Source organism: Labeo rohita, chromosome 7 (genome assembly GCF_022985175.1).
Source record: "Labeo rohita strain BAU-BD-2019 chromosome 7, IGBB_LRoh.1.0, whole genome shotgun sequence".
Taxonomy (NCBI): domain Eukaryota; kingdom Metazoa; phylum Chordata; class Actinopteri; order Cypriniformes; family Cyprinidae; genus Labeo; species Labeo rohita.
Window position 1 is genome coordinate 19,811,573 of NC_066875.1, and position 20,340 is coordinate 19,831,912.

The 20,340-nt window shown below is 35.7% G+C and overlaps 1 protein-coding gene across 1 annotated transcript in view; it reads left to right on the forward strand.

Moving 5' to 3' along the window:
* si:ch211-186j3.6 (neural-cadherin) overlaps nt 1-20,340 on the forward strand; it is a 291,090-nt gene that overhangs the window by 97,105 nt on the left and 173,645 nt on the right. Inside the window, exons 2-4 of the mRNA XM_051115680.1 lie at nt 9,144-9,341; nt 11,455-11,680; nt 15,103-15,307. Coding sequence (XP_050971637.1) covers nt 9,144-9,341; nt 11,455-11,680; nt 15,103-15,307 — 629 coding nt within the window. The remainder of the gene's footprint in view (nt 1-9,143; nt 9,342-11,454; nt 11,681-15,102; nt 15,308-20,340) is intronic.

A 20,340-nucleotide genomic window follows, 5' to 3' on the forward strand; every position in this document is an offset into this window, starting at 1 on the left:
CTAAATATTGAGAAAATTGCCTTTAAAGTTGTCCAAGTGAAGTACTTAAAAATGCATATTACTAATCAAAAATTAAGTTTTGATACATTTACAGTAGGAATTTTACAAAATATCTTAATGGAACATGATCTTTACTTATGATTTTACTTACTCCTAATGATTTTTGGCATAAAAGAAAAATCTATGATTTTGACCCTTACAATGTATTTTTGGCTATTGCTACAAATATACCCCAGCAAACGTTTTTACAGGACCATTTTCTATTCTAACATGGCAATGCCTCTGTCTATAAGGCAAGGTTCAAATGAAATGATTGATTCAGTCAGTGTGAAAGAACTTGACTGGTCTGCAGAATGCCAAGTCCTAATCCCAGCTGAACGCCTCTGGTGTGACTTTAAATGCAGACCTCGAACCAAAAACTCATCACCAAACACCAATGACTTGTACATATGGGTACAGTCATTTTAGACACTTCCAAAACTGTTGCAACAGAGATTGAAATACAATTTTTAAATACATGAATTATGTTAAATACATGAATTATGTTTATCTTTCTTGCCACAATTTTGGAAGTGACTTTTCCTGTTCTAAAGAAGTGGGTATCCCAATACTTCTGTCCATAGTGTATGTACAAGTCATTGGTGTTTGGTGATGAGTTTTTGGCTCAAGGTCTAGTGTGCATTTAAAGTCACAACAATCAAGTTCTTCCACACTGACTGAATAAACCACTTCTTTTTGAGCCTTGCCTTGTACACAGAGGCATTGTCATATTAGAGTAGAAAAGGGTTCTGTACAAACTGTTGCTATAAAATTAGAAGCACAGCACATATCATTATATGCTTAAACATTAAGATTTGTATTCATGGAAATGACTAAAGTAGTAAAACCTGTTCATTAAAAGGAGGTGTCCTAATACTTTTGGCAATAGTGTATGACTTTATGGAGCTCATTTACAAACATACATTCACTTTTGAGGTTTAACAAACATGTGGAATGCATTCCCTTCCCTATTAATGGTATGAAATGAATATTGTGATTAGATACTGATTATTAAATAATACGGAAAAATATATATATTGTGATATTTCATCCTATTCTAGTCATGATTTAACAATAGTACAGTTTGTGTATTTGAGGATTATGATATAATTATAGTGAGTGTGTGTTGCTGTAGAAGGTGCAGTGCTGATTAGAGTTGTGTCATCACAACACACTGCTAATTGAAACAGTGCTGTTTAATAATAGCTTCTCAAAAAACAGCTAACAGGACAGAAATTAATTTTTTTCCATCAGTGTGTGTAAATGTGTGTGGGGTCACTTTTATTCACCACATTATGGTTTTTGCATTTGTCATTTGCAATTTGCATATGCAATTTGGTGTCAGCAGCTTTTCCTTTTTTTTGGTATTTTTTTGGTCTTTTCTTTAATTGAAATTTTGATGTGAAAAGAAAAATCTGAGTACCTAACCCTTTATAATAAGATTATGAAAGTGACAATTCCACAGGGGGATCCAAATGGCCCTTTGTAATCCTCTGAGAGAGTATTTAATTAGCGCTCTCTCTCTCTTTCTCTCTCTCTGTCTCATTCTCGTTATTTCTGTATTCTCTCTTTCACACTCAAACTCGTTCTCTTCCTGTCTCTCCCTATTTCTCTCTCCTCTTCCAGTTTTCTCAGTTCTTGCTGTGAAACATCTCTTTTGCCCAGCCCCAGAGAAGCAGGACTCCTGTTAGTTAGCTTACGTGCTGAGCTCAGAACGAAAAAAAAAAAAAAAAGCTCTCGCCATGCAGACGGCTGCAAATTGCATCTCTCCCTCTCTCTGTCAGCAGAAATCAGGAATGAGAGAGTATGACAAAGAATGAGAGAATGAGGGCTGATTGGACTTGAACTAGTTGGGTTAAAAGGGATCAACAAACTTTATTGTGAGCGTGTATCAGGGCCAGAAATTAACCGGATTTCTGGAGGAAAATGCCCTGGATAATTACAATGTGCAGTCAAAAAAAAAAAAAAAAAAAAAAAAAGCTAATTTTTTTTGCATCTGTTGAGATATTGCATATCATTACACAACTCTATGGAATACTTGTTTCTACCATTTGTTTTTTTTTGTTTAAATATAATGATTGTTAAACTGTACAACTGACCCTTTGGCCCTGGCAACCATAATCCCAAACTGAGCCAGTTTCATTCTCTTGCATCACTTCCATCTCTTCTTTCATAATACCAGCTTATTAAATTAATATTTAATTTTCATGTATGTGTCAATATTAAACAAGAATATCTTCATTTGAAATAGAAGAAGATAAAATCTAGTTCAAAACACGAAAGGTCCTGAAATGTATTCTTGGCTTGCATGTTGGTTTTTGAAAAACAGCTTTATTTTAAACAAAAATGTTGCTGCAGAGGCTCTGAAATGTTCAGAGAGAGAGAGCAAAAAAGCTAATCACTTTCCTTTAACCTTGAATATGCATGAGTATGTGCATAGATATAGATATGCATTCATTTGGTTTTATTTTTTTGTTGTTGTTTGAAACCAGAATGGCTTCCTGTTGGATGAACCCCACTAAAGTAATCTTTAAAGGGGATATCAGATGCAAAATGTACTTTTACATGGTGTTTGCATATAAATGTGCATTAGCAATGTGTGGACACAACCACCCTACAGTGATAAAAATCCATTCACTCCTTTTTTTTTAATCCCCAAAAAATCTAAACCGTCTCACACTACTTTAACTTTTTTCCTTTTCACAAAAAATAGCAAATTACTTTTAATTAAGAAATTGATAATGTGTTCTCCCAGAAACTGAAATATTATATGCAATTTTTTTTTTTTTTTTTTTTTTTTTTTTTTAAACACTTGCACTTTTAATGTGACATTGATGTATTACAAACTTCTATGGAGCTCTTTTAGTTTTATCTTTTTTTCATTTTTTATTCTTTTTTTTCCACAATGCGTACAGGGCAATAGACATTGTGCTCTTGCTTGTAGTCACTGATTTGATAAACAATATGCCATGAATTACTGGACTGGACTAGGTTACACTTTCTCACTTTAATTTCTCTCCCTAAATCTTCATTCATGTCTCTCCTGGTGTATTTTCACTGGGGTTTTCAAGCTTATTTTCTGTTTTCTTCACTTCTAATTTTCTCATTTTAATATTGTTTATTTTTATTCATTTTTGTAAGTAGCTGTGGAATAATTTGCATTGTAAAAAGTAGCAGTGAAGAATAATTTAAGGAGGTCGTTGTTTGAACGTAAATGTGTGTTGGCAGTGTGTGTACAACCACCCTATAATGAAAAAAACCCACCCAGTGGTATTTTTTTTAATCTTTATAAGTAATATCCCCTTTTTCAAATCAAGCCATTCTCAGCATCTTGTCTGTGTGATGTCACACGGACCAAGGCCGCTCCTGCGATAGTTGATTGACACGGCCGTCTTACCTTAGACACGCCCTTGCTGAGGTGTAAACAGTTCGCCATTGTGTCGACTCCAATGCAGGGGAAGACAAGAATGTCTCTGACTGAGCGACTGAGATATGTTGTTGTTGGATGTAATGATGATCATAACAGCAGAAGTGAGTATAAGGGTTTTTTATGCATCTTTGCAAATCGCCTTTCTTAATAATGTGCTAGTTAGCAGGTTTCGCGACTAAGCGTGGCTAAATACGGCTAAAGTAAACAGAATGGCTTGTCAGCCCACAGAAGAGAGGGGCGGGGTGAGCAGAGCTCATTAGCATTTAAAGGCAAATGCAACAAAACGTCTCGCTCTGAAAAGGGGCTGATTTTGACAAGGTAAAAAAGGTGTTTTTTTACACTACCAATGAGAAATTTGAACTAAAGTATATTATAGACTTCTCATTAAGACCCTAACGAATCATATCAAATTGTAAAATACACCACTGTATGTACGCATGTGTTAATCTTACGTATGAATGTGCAAATGATTGAGCTTGTGCTTCAGCAACATAAAGCAGGCAGGGAAACTAAGCATTTGCAGCTAAATGCTTTTGTTGCCCTTTTTTCCTGTCTCTAAATGCTGATTAATTTTCTTCCGCTGCGGCTTTGATCCACAGCTATTTTTTACCACTATTCTTGTCTTTTAATGACATTGATTTATGCAGTCATTTGGCAGCTTGTGTTTTCTCTTTCCTGTTGTCCGAATGTGGTTTTTAATTCCGTTTCCATAACAACCTCAAGGCCGTTCCAACGGTTTTGTATATTGTCTTAATCCCACATTGTTGCTTTTCGGCTTTTCTGCTCATTACATGCTTCTGTTTTCGCCCTTGTTAGTGAGTTTTTCTGTCACTCTCTCTCTTTTTCTCTTATACAAACCAACCTTTTAATTTCCTCCATCTGTTTCCCATCATTAAGGTGAAATATTTCCTTTAAATCTCTAATGCATGTATTTCTCCATTTGAATCTGGAACCAGCAGCTGCAGTGCCGGTACAGTGAGCAGAAAGGAAGTTTAAGAACTTTATTCAGAAGGAGGCTGTGATGTTTATCAGTTTTGCACGATTTCTGATGGCCCTCTGGCTCTGGCATGGCATTCAGCCATCTATCAGAGCTCCAGAGAGGCCTTCACCAGCCTCCTCTTTCTCCCAACCCCCCCCCCCCCCCACCCCCAAGGCTTCCAGTGTCTCTATCCATCGCTCACACTGGGACTGCTTCTGACTGGCAGGTCATGTTAAGCAGCTCCTCATACAGGCTCCCTGATGCTCTCACTGTGCATATGGGAGCATTTAGGGTGAGCAAAACAGCTTTGCTTTTTAGCAAAGAGAGTGTTAGGGTTCATGCACTTCATGTCAAAATCAAAGTACTGTATATGCTGTAAAAACAAGTTGCTATAAATTTGGTGCAGAACAGGAACAGGTTTTCACTTGGTTTGGGTGGTATAATGTTAGAATGTGTCAACCGGTAAGGGAAATCTGCAGTGCAGTTTAATAAATAAAAAATTGAATGCAGAAAACCATAGGCTGTATGTAGATAGACACTTCCAGTATTCACAGCGTTGTTGATTATAAATGAAAAGCTTTAAAAGTGTAATTTAAAGGCCTTGAAAGGTTTTCTTGGTTTTCATGTTGGTGTGATTTTGATGAAAACAAAAGGTTGTGTATAGCAACAGCAGTGTTACAGAGAAGCTGAAGTGGTGTAACTATTGAGAAAACAAAGCAAAATGCTTTCCTTGAACCTTGAATATACACGAGTCCACACATTATATACAAAAAAGGTCTTGAAAGCAAATAAATAAAACAAATAAAAGTAATAAAATATATGTTCATATTTTTACATTTTTATTTATTTTATTTGCTTATTTATGCAAAAAAAAAAGGTACAGAAGCTGTGACTGAGGCATTACAAATATGTACCATTAAGATTTAACCTTTAAGGTACTTAAATGCGCCCTTTAGGGGTAGATAAGATGTGTGTGTGTGTGTGTGTGTGTGTGTGTATATATATATAGCAAAAAAAAATATATATATATATAGAGAGAGAGAGAGAGAGAGAGAATCCTGTAGACTGTGTTATAGACGCTTCCCATATTGACAGACAGACAGACAATTATAATGAAAGTAATTTACTTTTGATGAGCTGATATAGAATGTCATAACCTGCTGCACTCGCATAGAATTCAACAGATGTGGAATATGTATGCAATTGTGCATAAGATATATTGGCTGTTTTGTAGTGGCTTGAGATAGAGCTTTTGAGATAGCCTTTACAGAGGCCCATCCAGCCATATTGTTATTTTATGTTGTTTTTTTCTTCTTCAATGTTATGCGGTGTTAAGCTGTTTTTGTACTGATGCCAGATTTATCATTCATTTGTTATGAATAATCTTACATTTTGTTTTGCGTCAAGCTCTGCCCCACCCATCAGCCCACACTGTCATTTTTATGTCGCTACAATATTGAAAAATAGACATTATGTTTACATGCTGCATCTATTCATTTGGCAGATGCTTTTATCCAAAGAGACTTAAAAATGAGAAACATCACAAGCAATTTATCATAAAAGCCAACAATATTTGTAGTACACAAGCTAGAAAATAAGAGAAGATTTTTTTCTTCCTTTTTTAAGTTATTAAACACTAAAAAAGGGTTTACCTTTTTAAAAACATCTAAGTTAATTAATTTTACAGAAGTCAAAATAATTATTTGCCTTTGATTTAACCTAAATACATTAGTTTGGTCCAAAAAAAAAAAAACTAAATTTAAAGGATTAGCTCACATCCAGAAAAAAATGTCCTGATAATTTACTCACCCTCATGTCATCCAAGATGTTCATGTCTGTCTTTCTTAAGGATCATTCCAGGATTTTTCTCCATATAGTGCACTTCATTGGGATCCAATGGGTTGAAGGTCCAAATCACAGTTTGATTGCAACTTTAAAAGACTCTACACAATCCCAGCTGAGGAGTAAGAGTCTTATCTAGTGTCATTTTCAAATATGTACTTTTTAACCACAAATGCTTGTCTTGCACGGGCCCAACCTTACACATTGTGCAGTCATGTTTGAAAGGTCACGCATGATGTAGGAGGAAGTACCGACCCAGTGTATACAAAGCAAATGTGAAAAGAAAGTCAAACACCCTTTACAAAAAAAGGTAAAATAATGATGTCAGACAATTTTGAAGATGGAGGAGAAAATGAGGTGGTTTTTCACCCTACCTTTTTTTTGCACCAAAGTACGTAGACGAAGAACTAACCATGCATGACTTTTTCAACATGATTATGTAATGCGTTAAAGAAGTCCACTTCCAAAACAAATATTCACATATAATGTACTCACCCCCTTCTCATCCAAGATGTTCATGTCTTTCTTTCTTCAGTCTTTCTTCAGAAATTATGTTTTTTGAGGAAAACATTTCTGCATTTTTCTCCATATAATGGACTGATATGGTGCCCTGATTTTGAACTTCCAAAAGGCAATTTAAATGCAGCTTTAAATGATCCCAAATGCGGTTGTAAATGATCCCAGCCAAGGAAGAAGGATCTAGTGAAACAATCAGTTATTTTCATTAAAATAATACAGTTGAAATACTTTTTAATCTCAAAGGCTCATCTTGCCTTTCTCTCCCTGAACTCTGTGTATGCTGACGACGACCATTTGACATTAAAAAGTATATAAATTGTAATATTTTTATGAAAATAACTGATAATTTCGCTAAATAAGACCCTTCTTCCTCGGCCTGGATCATTTACAGCCGCATTTGGGATCGTTGAGGCTGCATTTAAACTGCATTTAGGAAGTTCAAAATCGGGACACCATATCAATCCATTATATGGAGAAAAATGCTAAAATGTTTTCCTCAAAAAACACAATTTCTTTGCGACTGAAGAAACAAAGACATGAACATCTTGGATGACAAGGGGGTGAGTACATTATATGTGAATCTTTGTTTTGGAAGTGGACTCCTTTAAGTCATGCATTCGCAACACAGAGCTAGTGGAAGATGGGCATTTGTGGTTAAAAAGTATGTAAGTTTTTATTTTTGTTAGAAAATGACTGTAATCCCCACTGAAGTCTATTATATAGAGAAAAATCCTGGAATGTTTTCCATAAAAACCTACATTTCTTTTTTAACTGAGGAAAATGAACATCTTGGATGACATGGGGGGTGAGTAAATTATCAGGAAAATTTTATTCTGGAAGTGAACTAATCCTTTAAGGGTTATTTAAGTTATCAAATGACTCCTTGAGGTAATAACATACGATTACCACAGTGTAGGAAGAGTCTTTGCTTCTGGTTGTGGATGTATAGTTATGTAATAGATGTTGAATTTCTGGCAAAAAACAACTATATTGTGATATATACTGGTACTGTGATATAAGATTGTGGCCTTACCACCTACTCAGATTTTGATGGCAAGAAATCGTCTATTGGCTATTTTGTCCTTGCAGAAAATGACCTGTGAAACGTTTTGAACAATGCCCTGAATGTGGTTGAGTCAACGGTGTGTTTTGTTATGAGCAGCTTTTGCTGTATACACAAAACAGAGTGACCTTATAGCCTGTTATGAGCTTGGATTAGCTGAGACACACTCCTGACACACCTGAGGGATTTGCTTTCGCTTTCTGTGCCCTCTCTCTCTCTCTCTCTTTCTCTCTGTCTTTATATATATTGATCTTAATATGGCTCTCTCTTGCCCACCTCCTCTATCTATTAATCTATTATTAATAATCATTTTATATTGATCCAAACCTAGAGCTTAAGTTAATCTTTTTCTAAGCCTCCTCCACTAACTCCCACTTCTCTCGCTCAATCTTTCCCTCTGTTGCTGCTCTTGTGTGTCTCCCCAGCAGAGTGTAAGGCAGCAGGTGTGCTGTCACAGGCAATGAAAGGGCCAATCACCTGGGGAATCAAAGAGCCCGTGACTCTGTCACTCCACACATCTTCTGACAGACAGCCCACTATTTATACCTCTCTCAGGGAAAACGTGAGAGCAAGGGAGGAATTTCATTGGAAAGAGGAAAAAAAGAAATAAATGGAAATGGGGAGAAGCGTTTGAAGGGGCGTTTGAACGAGTGCAAAAAGTAACAAAAAGGGGAGAAGACACCACCGTGTTGTTTCTTTTTTTATGGCTGACATGCTTTTCTTCCTTTTGTCCTTTAGCTTTTTTTGTTCATGCATTTCCATGATGATGCCGTGTCGTCCATAAATGTGTGCTGAAACTGTCTTTAGTTCTGTCGCTTTGCAAGGCGATGATTGTGATAAAGAAGGAATGTTTAATGAGGCGACGCGGCAGCTAAACGTAGCAAGCGCTGCCATGAGGAAAACACTCCACTCATTAGTATCTGCCATTCTCTCCAACTTGCATGTAAATGTGTCTCTGCATCTGTGATGTTTTGTAGCTCACATTTTTGGTGAAAAATAAACATCAAAACTCAAAAATGAGTTTCTGAAACTGCTCCGAGGACGTGCTGTGAAGAAACCCATATCATGGCACAGTCATGCAGGGCCAATGCATGGTATTATGCTTTGTGTCCTGTGTCACAAACTGAAGATACCAAACAAAATCGCCCATTAAAATAAATCACTCCAGCTATTTTTAAATAGCTTGTTTAAAAAGCTTGTCTCTGGTTTTTATTCGATTCATGTTCACAGACATTTCTTAATGCAGTTTGATTATCTGTGTGAATTTACAGGTCCAGATTGGTATACAGTGAGAGTGGATCTGACGGTGATGGATGTCAATGACAATGCCCCAGAATGGACGATGGTCCCTTTCCCCTACTTGAGTGTGGTCTCTGCTACTGCTCCACCAAACACACTAGTCTACAAGCTTCAAGCCAGAGATGGTGATGAGGGTGTCAATGGAGAGGTGGAATACTTCCTGTCTGATGGTAAGCAGTTTTCCCATCTGCCTCCTTACGTATATAGTGGAAGTAAAAGGTTTACATGCACCTTGCAGAATCTAAAAATCTTAATTAATTTACCAAAATAAGAGGGATCATACAAAATGCATGTTGTCTTTTATATTATTATGTTATCTCTTATTTCACATAAAAGACGCTAACATATAGTCCAGAAGAGAAAATACTAGTTGAATTTATAAAAATGAAAAGTTTCAAAAGTTCAAAAGTTTACACGCACATGTTTCTTAATACTGTTTTGTTACCTGAATGATCCACAGCTCCAAACAGTGTCCAACAATGACTGTATGATTTTGAGATGCATCTTTCACACTGGGAACAAATGAGGGACTCATACGCAACTATTACAGAAGGTTCAAACACACACTGATGCTTCAGAAGGAAAAACAATGCATTAAGAGCCAGGGGTGTAAACTTTTGAACGGAATGAAGATGTGTATATTTTTCTTGTTTTGCCTAAATATAATAATTTTTTTCATTTAGTACTGCCTTCCAGAAGCTACAGAAGATACTTACATGTTCCCCAGAAGACAAAACAAGTTAAATTTAACCTAATCTGCAAATTCAAAAAGTTTTCAACCCCTGGCTTTTAATGCATTGTGTCCTTGAGTTGTCCACAGTGTGAAAAGATGGATCTCAAAATCATGCGGTCATTGTTGAAAAGGGTTCAAATAAAGAAAAAATCTGGAAAAACCAAAGATTTGTGGGACCTGAAGGATTTTTCTGAAGAATAGCAGGCAGTTTAACCGTTCTGGACAAACAAGAAACTCATGAACAACTATCACTAAACAAAACAAACAAACAACAAAAACAGCTGTGGATCATTCAGGTAACAACACAGTATTAAAGGAAAAATCCACTTCCAGAACAACAATTTACAAATAATTTACTCACCTCCTTGTCATTTTTTCCTCAAAAAACATAATTTCTTTGCCATTGAAGAAAAAAAGACATGAACATCTTGGATGACAAGAGGGTGAGTACATTATATGTGAATCTTTGTTTTGGAAGTGGACTTCTCCTTTAAGAATCAAGCGTATGTAAACTTTTGAATGGGGTAATTTTTAGAAATTCAACTATTATTTTCTCTTGTGGACTATGTGTAACCATTTTTTATGTGAAATATCTTTTTCAGGTAAATGTTTGACTTTAACTGTATAAGCTTTTGTAACATTTCTTTCAGAAAGAATAAAAAATATCTTACTGACCCTGAACTTTTGAACGGTATAGTGTATAATGTTACAAAATCTTATTCAGATCTATTTCAGATAATTTTTTTTCTTTTGAACTTTGTATTCATCAAAGAACGAACACAATTCATTTCAAACCTGAAAGACCTTTGTTCATCTTAAATGTTCAAGGCCCAGAAAGGTAGTAAGAACGCTGATAAATGATAGTCCATTGGACATCAGTGGTTCAACCTTAATTTTATAAAGCTACAAGAATACATTTTGTGTGCAAAGGAAACAAAAATAATGACTTTTTTCAACAATTTCATCTCTTCCATGTCAGTCTTCGAGGCACGTTCACAAGAGAACCACAATGTATTCTTGTAGCTTCAGAAAATTACAGTTGAACCACTGATCTCACATGGAGTATTTTAACGACATCCTTACTACCTTTCTAAGCCTTGAATGTGTTGTGTTGCTGTTTATGCAGGGTCAGAAAGCTCTCAGATTTCATCAAAAATATCTTACTTTTTGTTCCAAAGATGAACAAAGGTTTTGCTGGTTTGGAATGACATAAGGGTGAAAAAATTAATGACCGAATTTTCATGTTTGGATGAGCTACTGTATCCCGTTAATTGAGGTATTTATTCATAAATATAATATTTTCATTGTTCATTTATATTTGCTCATAATACATTAATATTAATTTATTTAAATTTATGTATTTAAAATGCATTAGTACATGTACAAATTAACATTACCCTAGATTATTAAATGCTTATAAATATATTTCATTGTTAGATGATGCTTAATGCATTAACAAATTTTAACTAGTCGAACCTTATTGCAAAGTGTCACCATCATAAAATTTGCATTTCATTTGCACAAGAATGAAAAGATTTGTTATTCAACAGGAGGAGACGGGAGATTTGAGGTGGACAGAAAAAACGGTCACGTGCGGACAACAGGCCTCCCCCTGCAGAGAGACAGAGAATACCTGCTCACAGTAGTGGCTGCTGATCGACAGGGCAGCCGCAGTCCTCCCGCCGTAGTGTCCATCATCGCAGGCCCAAGAGCTCCTCAATTCACCAATGTGTCTTATACAATTTCCATACCAGAAAACACACCAGAAGGACAAACGTGAGTAAACCCACACACACACACAAATACACACCCAATCTCGTAAATGCAGCAAATCTTATTTCCATAGTGTAATTCTAACACGCCCTAAATGCATCTCCCACGCCGTGAGAACACCGCTTATCCATCAGGGTAACAAATAGAAACAGGATCATACTGCACTTACAGCCATCCGTGCGCCCTCTGCTTCTCACTGGAGCGTAGCTTGTGTGAGTCATCGTGTACTACACGATGCAAAATTCATGAAATAATAATCTTTGACTATGTCAGTGTACTGTGATATGCATTAAAGATGCATGAGCATCAGAACTTTGTTCTGCTTGCATTGACAGCCATGAGAGGTTAACCATGCGCTACACCAGGTAATATATATATATATATATATATATAATAAAAGCATCTATATATTTTTTGTAGTTTTTATTACTGTCAGTGTTAATTGTGTAAACCTTTGATATTACATGAGTGACTGTGAAATGACTTGCATGATGCTGCTACAGGGAAGAATAATTAGCCGTGCCCTACACAGATGTATTAAATCAGGCTTTCCCTTGTAGCAAATGATCTTAAATCCATGTGGAATAAGTGCCTTCTAGATTCATTTATGGCAGCTGCGTGTCATTAAATATGCATTGCATGCTGCTGTATATTATTTTCCTCACACACACCTGTGATTCTGCCATATTGTTGCTTTCATTAAACTTAGACTTGGGACCGGTAGCAGATCTTACCGAATCTGGTTGGCTTCATCCATGGCTACGTAAAAATACGGTTAATTTTAGGATAAGTATATTGCTCATGGCACTGTAGTGGGGTGACGTTAATCTTATCCCCAAACGTTCTGGTCTCTGCCAGACAGCTGAAGCACACAGAGCCAACACGCAAACTCTGCCAATGGGAATGGAGTTGTAATAACCACAATACCTGAAAGGAAGTCACATTTACCTTCGTTCATCTGCCTGTCTGCCGTTAAGCTTCTTTGGGATTACCAAAATACATTAATGTCAATCTTGACTGCATGATTATCATAATTTGGCCTTTATTTTCCACTGTCTGAATATATCAAGAAACTGAAAAATTGCAAATTATGAAGTGAAAAGCTCCCATTAAATTAATGATATCGTTTAACAGACAGTTTTTTGAGAAATGCATGTTAAAGGGGTCCTACTATGCTTTTTGAATTTTAGTCAGTGTGTAGTGTGTATGTTTGGGCATAAAAAAAGTTTAGAACGCTTGGTTGAGTGCATCAGACAAGACGACGAAGAAGTGCTGCTGTAACATAGGGTTGTGCCGATAGTATCGTGTACAAACATTGACTAGAGTGGCCGCGATCAGCTTCGGTGGCCGTGTCGGAGCTGTAAAGTGCCACAGACGTGGTAAGAGATTTATTCATCATACAGTGTAGATAGATTCACTTATAACGCGAGTGTTTTTTACAATGCATGAACTCGCACTAGACTAAGCTACACTAATCAGCGATGATGTTCTTTGCTCATTTTCTGTACCTGCTTTTTGAATAAATTAAGGAAATTTAATGTAAATTAAAGGAAATGTAAGCATTATAATTAGTAACGTATAATGTTTTTATTCAATTGTTGACATATTAAATACAAATTAAATCATATTAAAAACATCAGGCTGCTTTTAGCCTGGTTTTCGGCAATGAAACTAAGTATGTAAATAATTAAATAAATTAACACGATAATATCAAACCTTTGTTTTAAAGTGCTCCTATTATGCCATTTTTTGGGAGTTTCCTACAACAGGTTCAAACAATTCTCAAATGATTCGTTCAAAGCAATTCAAAGATTCAGTCTCTCTAAACCCCTCCTTTCCATGAGCATACTCTGCTCTGATTGGTCAGATGGCCCAGTCTGTTTTGATTGGTCTACTGTGTACACGCCCATTGCCATAGTTCTGTTTTTGGAACAATCTACTGTATTTTTCATACTTACAGGTTGTGATTCAGTGGAGCCAGCTGATCCAAATAAACTGGGTACTGAGCCATCTTTCAAGAGCAAGCTTTTAGTGAATCCCATGTTGAACTCCCTATTAGATTAAAATCGTTAATGTCAAGTTGTTCGCGGCTGACCGATGTAGAACATAGGTGAAATTTATGCAAACGTGTTACCCTGTGACATGTAGCCATCGCAGAAGTGGGATTCGAAGTACTAATGACTCATTTAGGTTGGAGGATTCGATTCTTTATTTTGAGGGACAATAAGTTGCACTTGTGTGCACATTCAGCTTTACAACTTTGGAGATCGTTTAGATTCACATACAGCTACATTACACACTGCATGAAAGGCAATATTGGAAACGGCATAATAGGGGCACTTTAACTTTTCCTGAGACAACAGATTTTGAATGTGTAATGTGGGGTTTCTCTGCAGAGAATCATTGAATAAAGGCTTCAGTTTGGGTCTGTTCCTTGTGAAAAGCAGCCTAATAGATTCTACAGATTTGAATGATCATTTTATGTTGCGTTTTTGGTGTATTTTATTGTTTTGTTTTTTTGATTGGCGTATTTTGTGTCCCACGGCAAACATGATGTGTGATTAATAGTTGTGGTTAAATGATTATCCTAGATTAGTAAATGCTGCGATGCTCTCATTATCAGTGCTTAAGAGTTAGAGTCTGCTGTGATTTCTCACTAACTTGGTTTGTAAATATTAACATGTTTTTCTTGCTCTGATAATGCTTAAAATGTCATGAAATTGCACGGAAACACTTTAATTGCTGGGTTTTATGTTTTTGTAGTCTAAGCATTGGTCGTGATTTGACCCAGTGTGTAAAAAAACAAAAGAAAGAAAGAAAGTGATAATAACAGTGATCAGTAAGACAGATGCACCTTCAATAAAAATCACAACAGAGATTTAGATTTTTTTTTTTTAAAGCATCAGGATGAGACTCAGTGAGAGATATATGATCTGTGTCACTGGAAAACTTTTCCATTTCCGCTTGCCTTCTTCAGTATTTTTTATTTGGCTGCCAGTGTATTTGATATAACCAGAAAAGTACTGTATGTTCTTTGATGCTGCGTAATTGTAAATTGTTTATTCTACATTTACACAAGATCAATGAGCCTGTGGCGAATCTTTTCCCTGCTGTATCTATTTCCGTTTATCTTCACTTTTATTTCCTCAACAAACAGTCGCCTACTTACCTACATTCAGAGTTACAATTAATGTGTATGAAGATATACTGCATTCACCTTGGAAGTTGGATTGATTGAAAACTCATATTCCACAGATGTCCATAATAGCGCCAATGTCCGTGGTGCACTTATCATTTTATTTATCTTTGTTAAACCATTCTTTTTTCCTTTTATGTTCATTCTTTTGTAGAACACCATAATCAATTACAGTCAATAATCAGTTACACTATAAACTCTCTCTCTTTATTTGTCTTTTCTCATCCAGCTTTCTGGTCACTCCAGCAGTGTCCTTCCAAAAACAGCCAGTAACTTACAGCCTGCTCATCAATCCCAGCAGTCTTTTCAGCATCCAGCCAGAGACGGGGGAGATCAGTCTGACCCGTACTATAGACTATGAGAGCGACCAGCACCGCTACCTGCTGCTGGTACGGGCCAGTGAGAATCAGGACAGTCTCAGTAGTGCTGCTGAGGTGAGTGCTGCAGGTGCACAGACAAACTGAGACATGACCCACATTTAAGAATTTGACATATTCTGCCCAATATTATTTTATTTAACTTTTTTGTGCTTATATATGAGAGGTCTAATAGATAATTGGTCGATGGTGATTTCTATGATAGTGTTTTATCATACAACAAACCACAAGATAAAGTACAATGAATTTGTTAACAAGAGGTTTTAATGAATACCACTATGTCAGTTTATTCTTGGTCATTTCTAAAAAGTCAGTATTTTTATTCAGTCTCATACATTCTGTTTAGAGTGTGGCTAGAAAATGGTTCATTATCTCTCGGTTCACTAGACTAACTTCATTACTTCCAGAGTAAGATCTAATGAATGATATACGGGAAGTTTTTGCTCATAATGAAATGTATAGTAGTGGAAATGTAGTCATTAAGTGGTTTGTGGGAGAGAAAAGAAAAGCATGATTTAACTAAAACACCAGTACAATGACTGCCAAGAAAACTGTTGAAAAGAATCTTCAGTATTATGAATTCTTCTAGGGAATTTGACTTCAGTAAGAAATGTAACCTTTTTTCAGTATTTTATTATTAATTTCACAGACAAGTCTGACATGTTTGGTTGCATAGCAACAGGACAAAACAATTAAAAAAAAAACCAGTGAAATAAATGTATAAAGGGGAAAAAAAGTTGATTGAAGATATCTGCAACAGCTGTTATGATTATTCATCAGAAGTGATTGTTCAATTGTTTGGTAAATGATTCACATCATTCACTCATTAACGGACAAATAATTGCATGATTTCAGAGACTTGTATCCATCCACAGTCATTTTTTTTTTTATTATTTATGCAAAAATGCTAATGTTGAAAAGATATATAGATAAGACTGACAGACAGACAGACAGACAGGTGGTTTAAAGGGATAGATACCCCAAAATGAAAATTCTGTTATTAATTACTCACCCTCATGTTGTTCCAAACCTGTAAGACCTGTAAGATCATCTTCAGAACACAAATTAAGACATTTTGGTAACACTTTCTATGAAGCCCCTATTTATAATGCATTATAATAGTATTTCTAAGGCATTACAATGAATGCATAATGCATTATAAAAAACCTTATAATATATCATCTCATGAATAATCATAACAACAATTATAATACATTATAATACTTGAGTATTTGAGGTTATAACTTTTAAGATTATGATTATTTATAACACACAATGGACAGCATATACAATCTACTGAATTTATAATGGACTACATCATATTACATTTATTTTTTACATTATATTACGTTTTATTTTGATGGTCCCCCTAGTCTATTGACAATAAGCAATTTTTCAACTGCATATCAACTAAAACTCCTTAGAGCAGTGGTTCCCAACCTCGTTTCTGGAGGCCCCCCCTTAACACTGCATGTTTTCCATGTCTCCTTAATCAAACACACCTGATTCAGATAATTTGCTCATTAGTACAGACTCCAAGACCTGAAATGGGTGTGTCAGACAAAGGAGATGTAAAATGTGCAGTGTTGGGGGACCTCCAGGAACGTGGTTGGGAACCACTGCCTTAGAGTATTAATAGACTCAGGTTAAGGTTAGGCTAGGTAGCAGGTTCACGTACTTGCAAAGTTACTTATAATCAGTTTGTCTTTTGGGGAACCGTCAAAATACAGTGTTAGCATATATTTAGCATACTACTAATACTAACTACTGCTAGCTGACATGCAGTACCATCAAAATAATCAAACTGATAATACAAATGTCATATTACACATTCATCTGATCTGATACCTGGTATTATAGCTCTTTGAGAAATATTATTATTATTATTAGTATTATTATTATTACTTATAAGTGGTCTTTGTATGCTTTAAGTAAAGTGACATGCGTAACATGGCAAGATATGAGATTTATAATACTAAATTAAAACTATGAGGAGGTAATCATACTCTTAAAAGCTATAACCACAAATAAGTGAAAAATTATAATACATTAAAACTGTTCTTATGAATGCTCATGAGATGATACAACATACTATAAGGTTTTTTTATAGTGCATTATGCATTCATTATAATGCCTTAAGAATACCCTTATAATGAATTATAAATACAGGCTTCATAGAAAGTGTTACCGACATTTTTTATGAAATCCAACAGCTTTCTGACCCTGCATAGACAGCAATGCAACTGAAATCTTCCCAGGCCCAGAAAGGTAGCAAGGACATTGTTAAAATAGTCCATTTGACATCAGTGGTTCAATGTTAATATTATGAAGCTATGAGAATAGAATTTTATTGCAAGAAAATGCAAGAAAATATTGCGAATCATACTCTCTGACGAAGAATTCTTCAGATGTGTTTCCGAAGACTGTTTTATGTACAGTGTGTGTTCCTCTGCTTGTAAACAAAGTGTAGTGCATTTGGGTTCTACGTCAAAATGCCTTCTCCTGCACCAGCAGTGCAATACGCATGCATCATGAATGGTGTTAAAGACTGACACAGAACAGAAGAAATTGTTGAATAAAGTCATTATTTTTGTTTTCTTTGCACACAGAAGTATTATCATAGCTTCATAAAATTAAGGTTGATCCACTGATGTCACATGGACTGTTTTATCGATGTCCTTACTACCTTTCTGGGCCTGAGAGTGTCTCCACTTGTTGGCTTTGTGTTGCTGTGCTTTTTTATCATCACTGTTTGTTATTGTTTGGTGATTTTAGGAGCTCATCATTTTACATTTTTATTATTTTTGTTGATCGTCAGCTTGTTAAGATCTGTGTGTTAAAGAGATTCACTTCCAGAACCAAAATTTACAGATAATGTACTCACCCCCTTGTCATCCAAGATGTTCATGTCTTTCTTTCTTCAGTCGTAAAGAAATTGTTTTTTGAGGCGAACATTTTAGGATTTTTTCCATATAGGGGGCTTCAATGGTGCCCGTGAGTTTGAATGTCCAAAATGAAGTTTAAAATTTAAGGGGCTCTAAATGATCCTAGCCGTTGAAGAAGGGTCTTATCTAGCGAAACGATCAATTATTTTCTTTTAAAAAAAAGACAATTTATATACTTTTTAACCTCAATGCATTCCGTTCAATACAGTTAGGGTATGTTGAAAAACTCCCATCTCATTTTCTCCTCCAACTTCAAAATTGTCCAACATCGCTGCAGAAGTACCGACCCAGTGTTTACAAAGTGAACGCGCAAGGAGGGTCAAACACCCTTTACCAAAAAAGGTAAAACAGAGATGTAAACGAGGTAAAACGACATACCCTAACTGTATTGAACCGGAATGCACAGACTTCACACAGAGCTAGATGAGACAAGCATTTGAGGTAAAAAGTATATAAATTGTTATTTTTTTTAGAAAATAACCAATCGTTTCGCTAGATAAGATCCTTTTTCCTCAGCTGGGATCGTTTAGAGCCCTTTTAAGCTGCATTTAAACTGCATTTTGGAAGTTCAAACTTGCGAGCACCATTAAAGTCCACTATATGGTGAACATTCCTGAATTTATTTCCTCAAAAAACAGAATTTCTTATGACTGAAGAAAAGAAAGACATGAACACCTTGGATGACAAGGGGGTGAGTAAATTATCTGTACATTTTTGTTCTGGAAGTGAACTTCTCCTTTAAGTGTTAAGGTTTATTTGCATCCATGTAGATTGCGTGTAGATTGCATGTAAAGTGCATCTACTAATATAAATATTGTATATAATCTTCACTTGCCTTTTAAAAATAGACAATCGAGAGGGTTGCAGCACTGGGAAGTATAAGGGCAACAATTTAGCTGAAATCAAAGAGACTCCTAGCAGTCCCTTTTATGCCTTTTACAGTAACATTCCCCTTGAGGATGTAGTCTCGCCTCATCATGACTTGATCTGGCTGCTCAGTGATCCATATATCTGTCCTGGCCTGAGGCAGGCCAGCCAAGATCTCAGCTATTAGCTGGGGAATGTCACAAAACAATGCGTGCCACAGTGTGTCTAACTGCAGATGGGAAGCAAGAGGGCATGCAAACAAAAACATATACTAGAAGACTGACAGACCCTTTTGACTTAAAGAGTCCTGTGAGATGCAGTCCAGAGAGAAGTTTGCCTGTTGCATTCTCAGCATTCAGCCACAACGCAGCCCATCTGTCACCCTGAAATCACTCAGTAACTCCTCTTACATCTCAATTTCCAGAGACCTCAAACACCTGTGCTAAAGCACCAGTTACAACAAACAAAACAAAAACACTGTTTAAAATGACATAATTAACAATGTGCAAAATGAACAGGCTTTAATAATTATGGCCCATTTAGTCACAGTTATTAGGGCTCTCACAGTCATGGACAATCTGAATATATCAGCGATATTTGTAATTGGTTTCCATGTTTTTTGAAAGAAGTGTCTTATGCTCAGCAAAAAAAATAAAAAAATTAAAAAAATAAAAATAATATTCTGAAATTTTACAATTTAAAATAACTCTATTCTGTTCTATTCTGTGTAATGGAAATTATGAGTTTGTCTATTTTTGACCATTTGGATGAATACTTGATGAATTAAAACATTAATTTAGCTTTAATTAATTAGTTTTGTTCTTTCTTAACTATACTACTACTACTAATAATAATATTAATAATAATAACCACCCAAATTTTGAAGGGTTGTGTATATAACCCATATTCAGTAATCACAAACTGCTGGACAGATTGCACTAAACTGAATTATCTTTGTACTCCCAGACTGTATCAGTCATATCAGATCTCTTTTGATATAATATCTCTGGTTATCATTGGTTTTACTATCAACAGAATAACCACTGAGAGTAAAACTTATAAGACCAGGCTCTGAACAGTTACTGAGATCACAAAACTTTCCCTCAGGGATCTTCCTGTCTTGTAGCTAGTTTTTTTTGATTCAGGCTTATATGAAGACGTTTTATTTCATGTGATTTTGGATTATGGTCTCTTTTAGTGTTAGAAATTCGAGTAACATTATAGACTTTGAACTGTTGTCACAATTTTGGCCATTTCTGACTAAGTCTGTCTATTTTC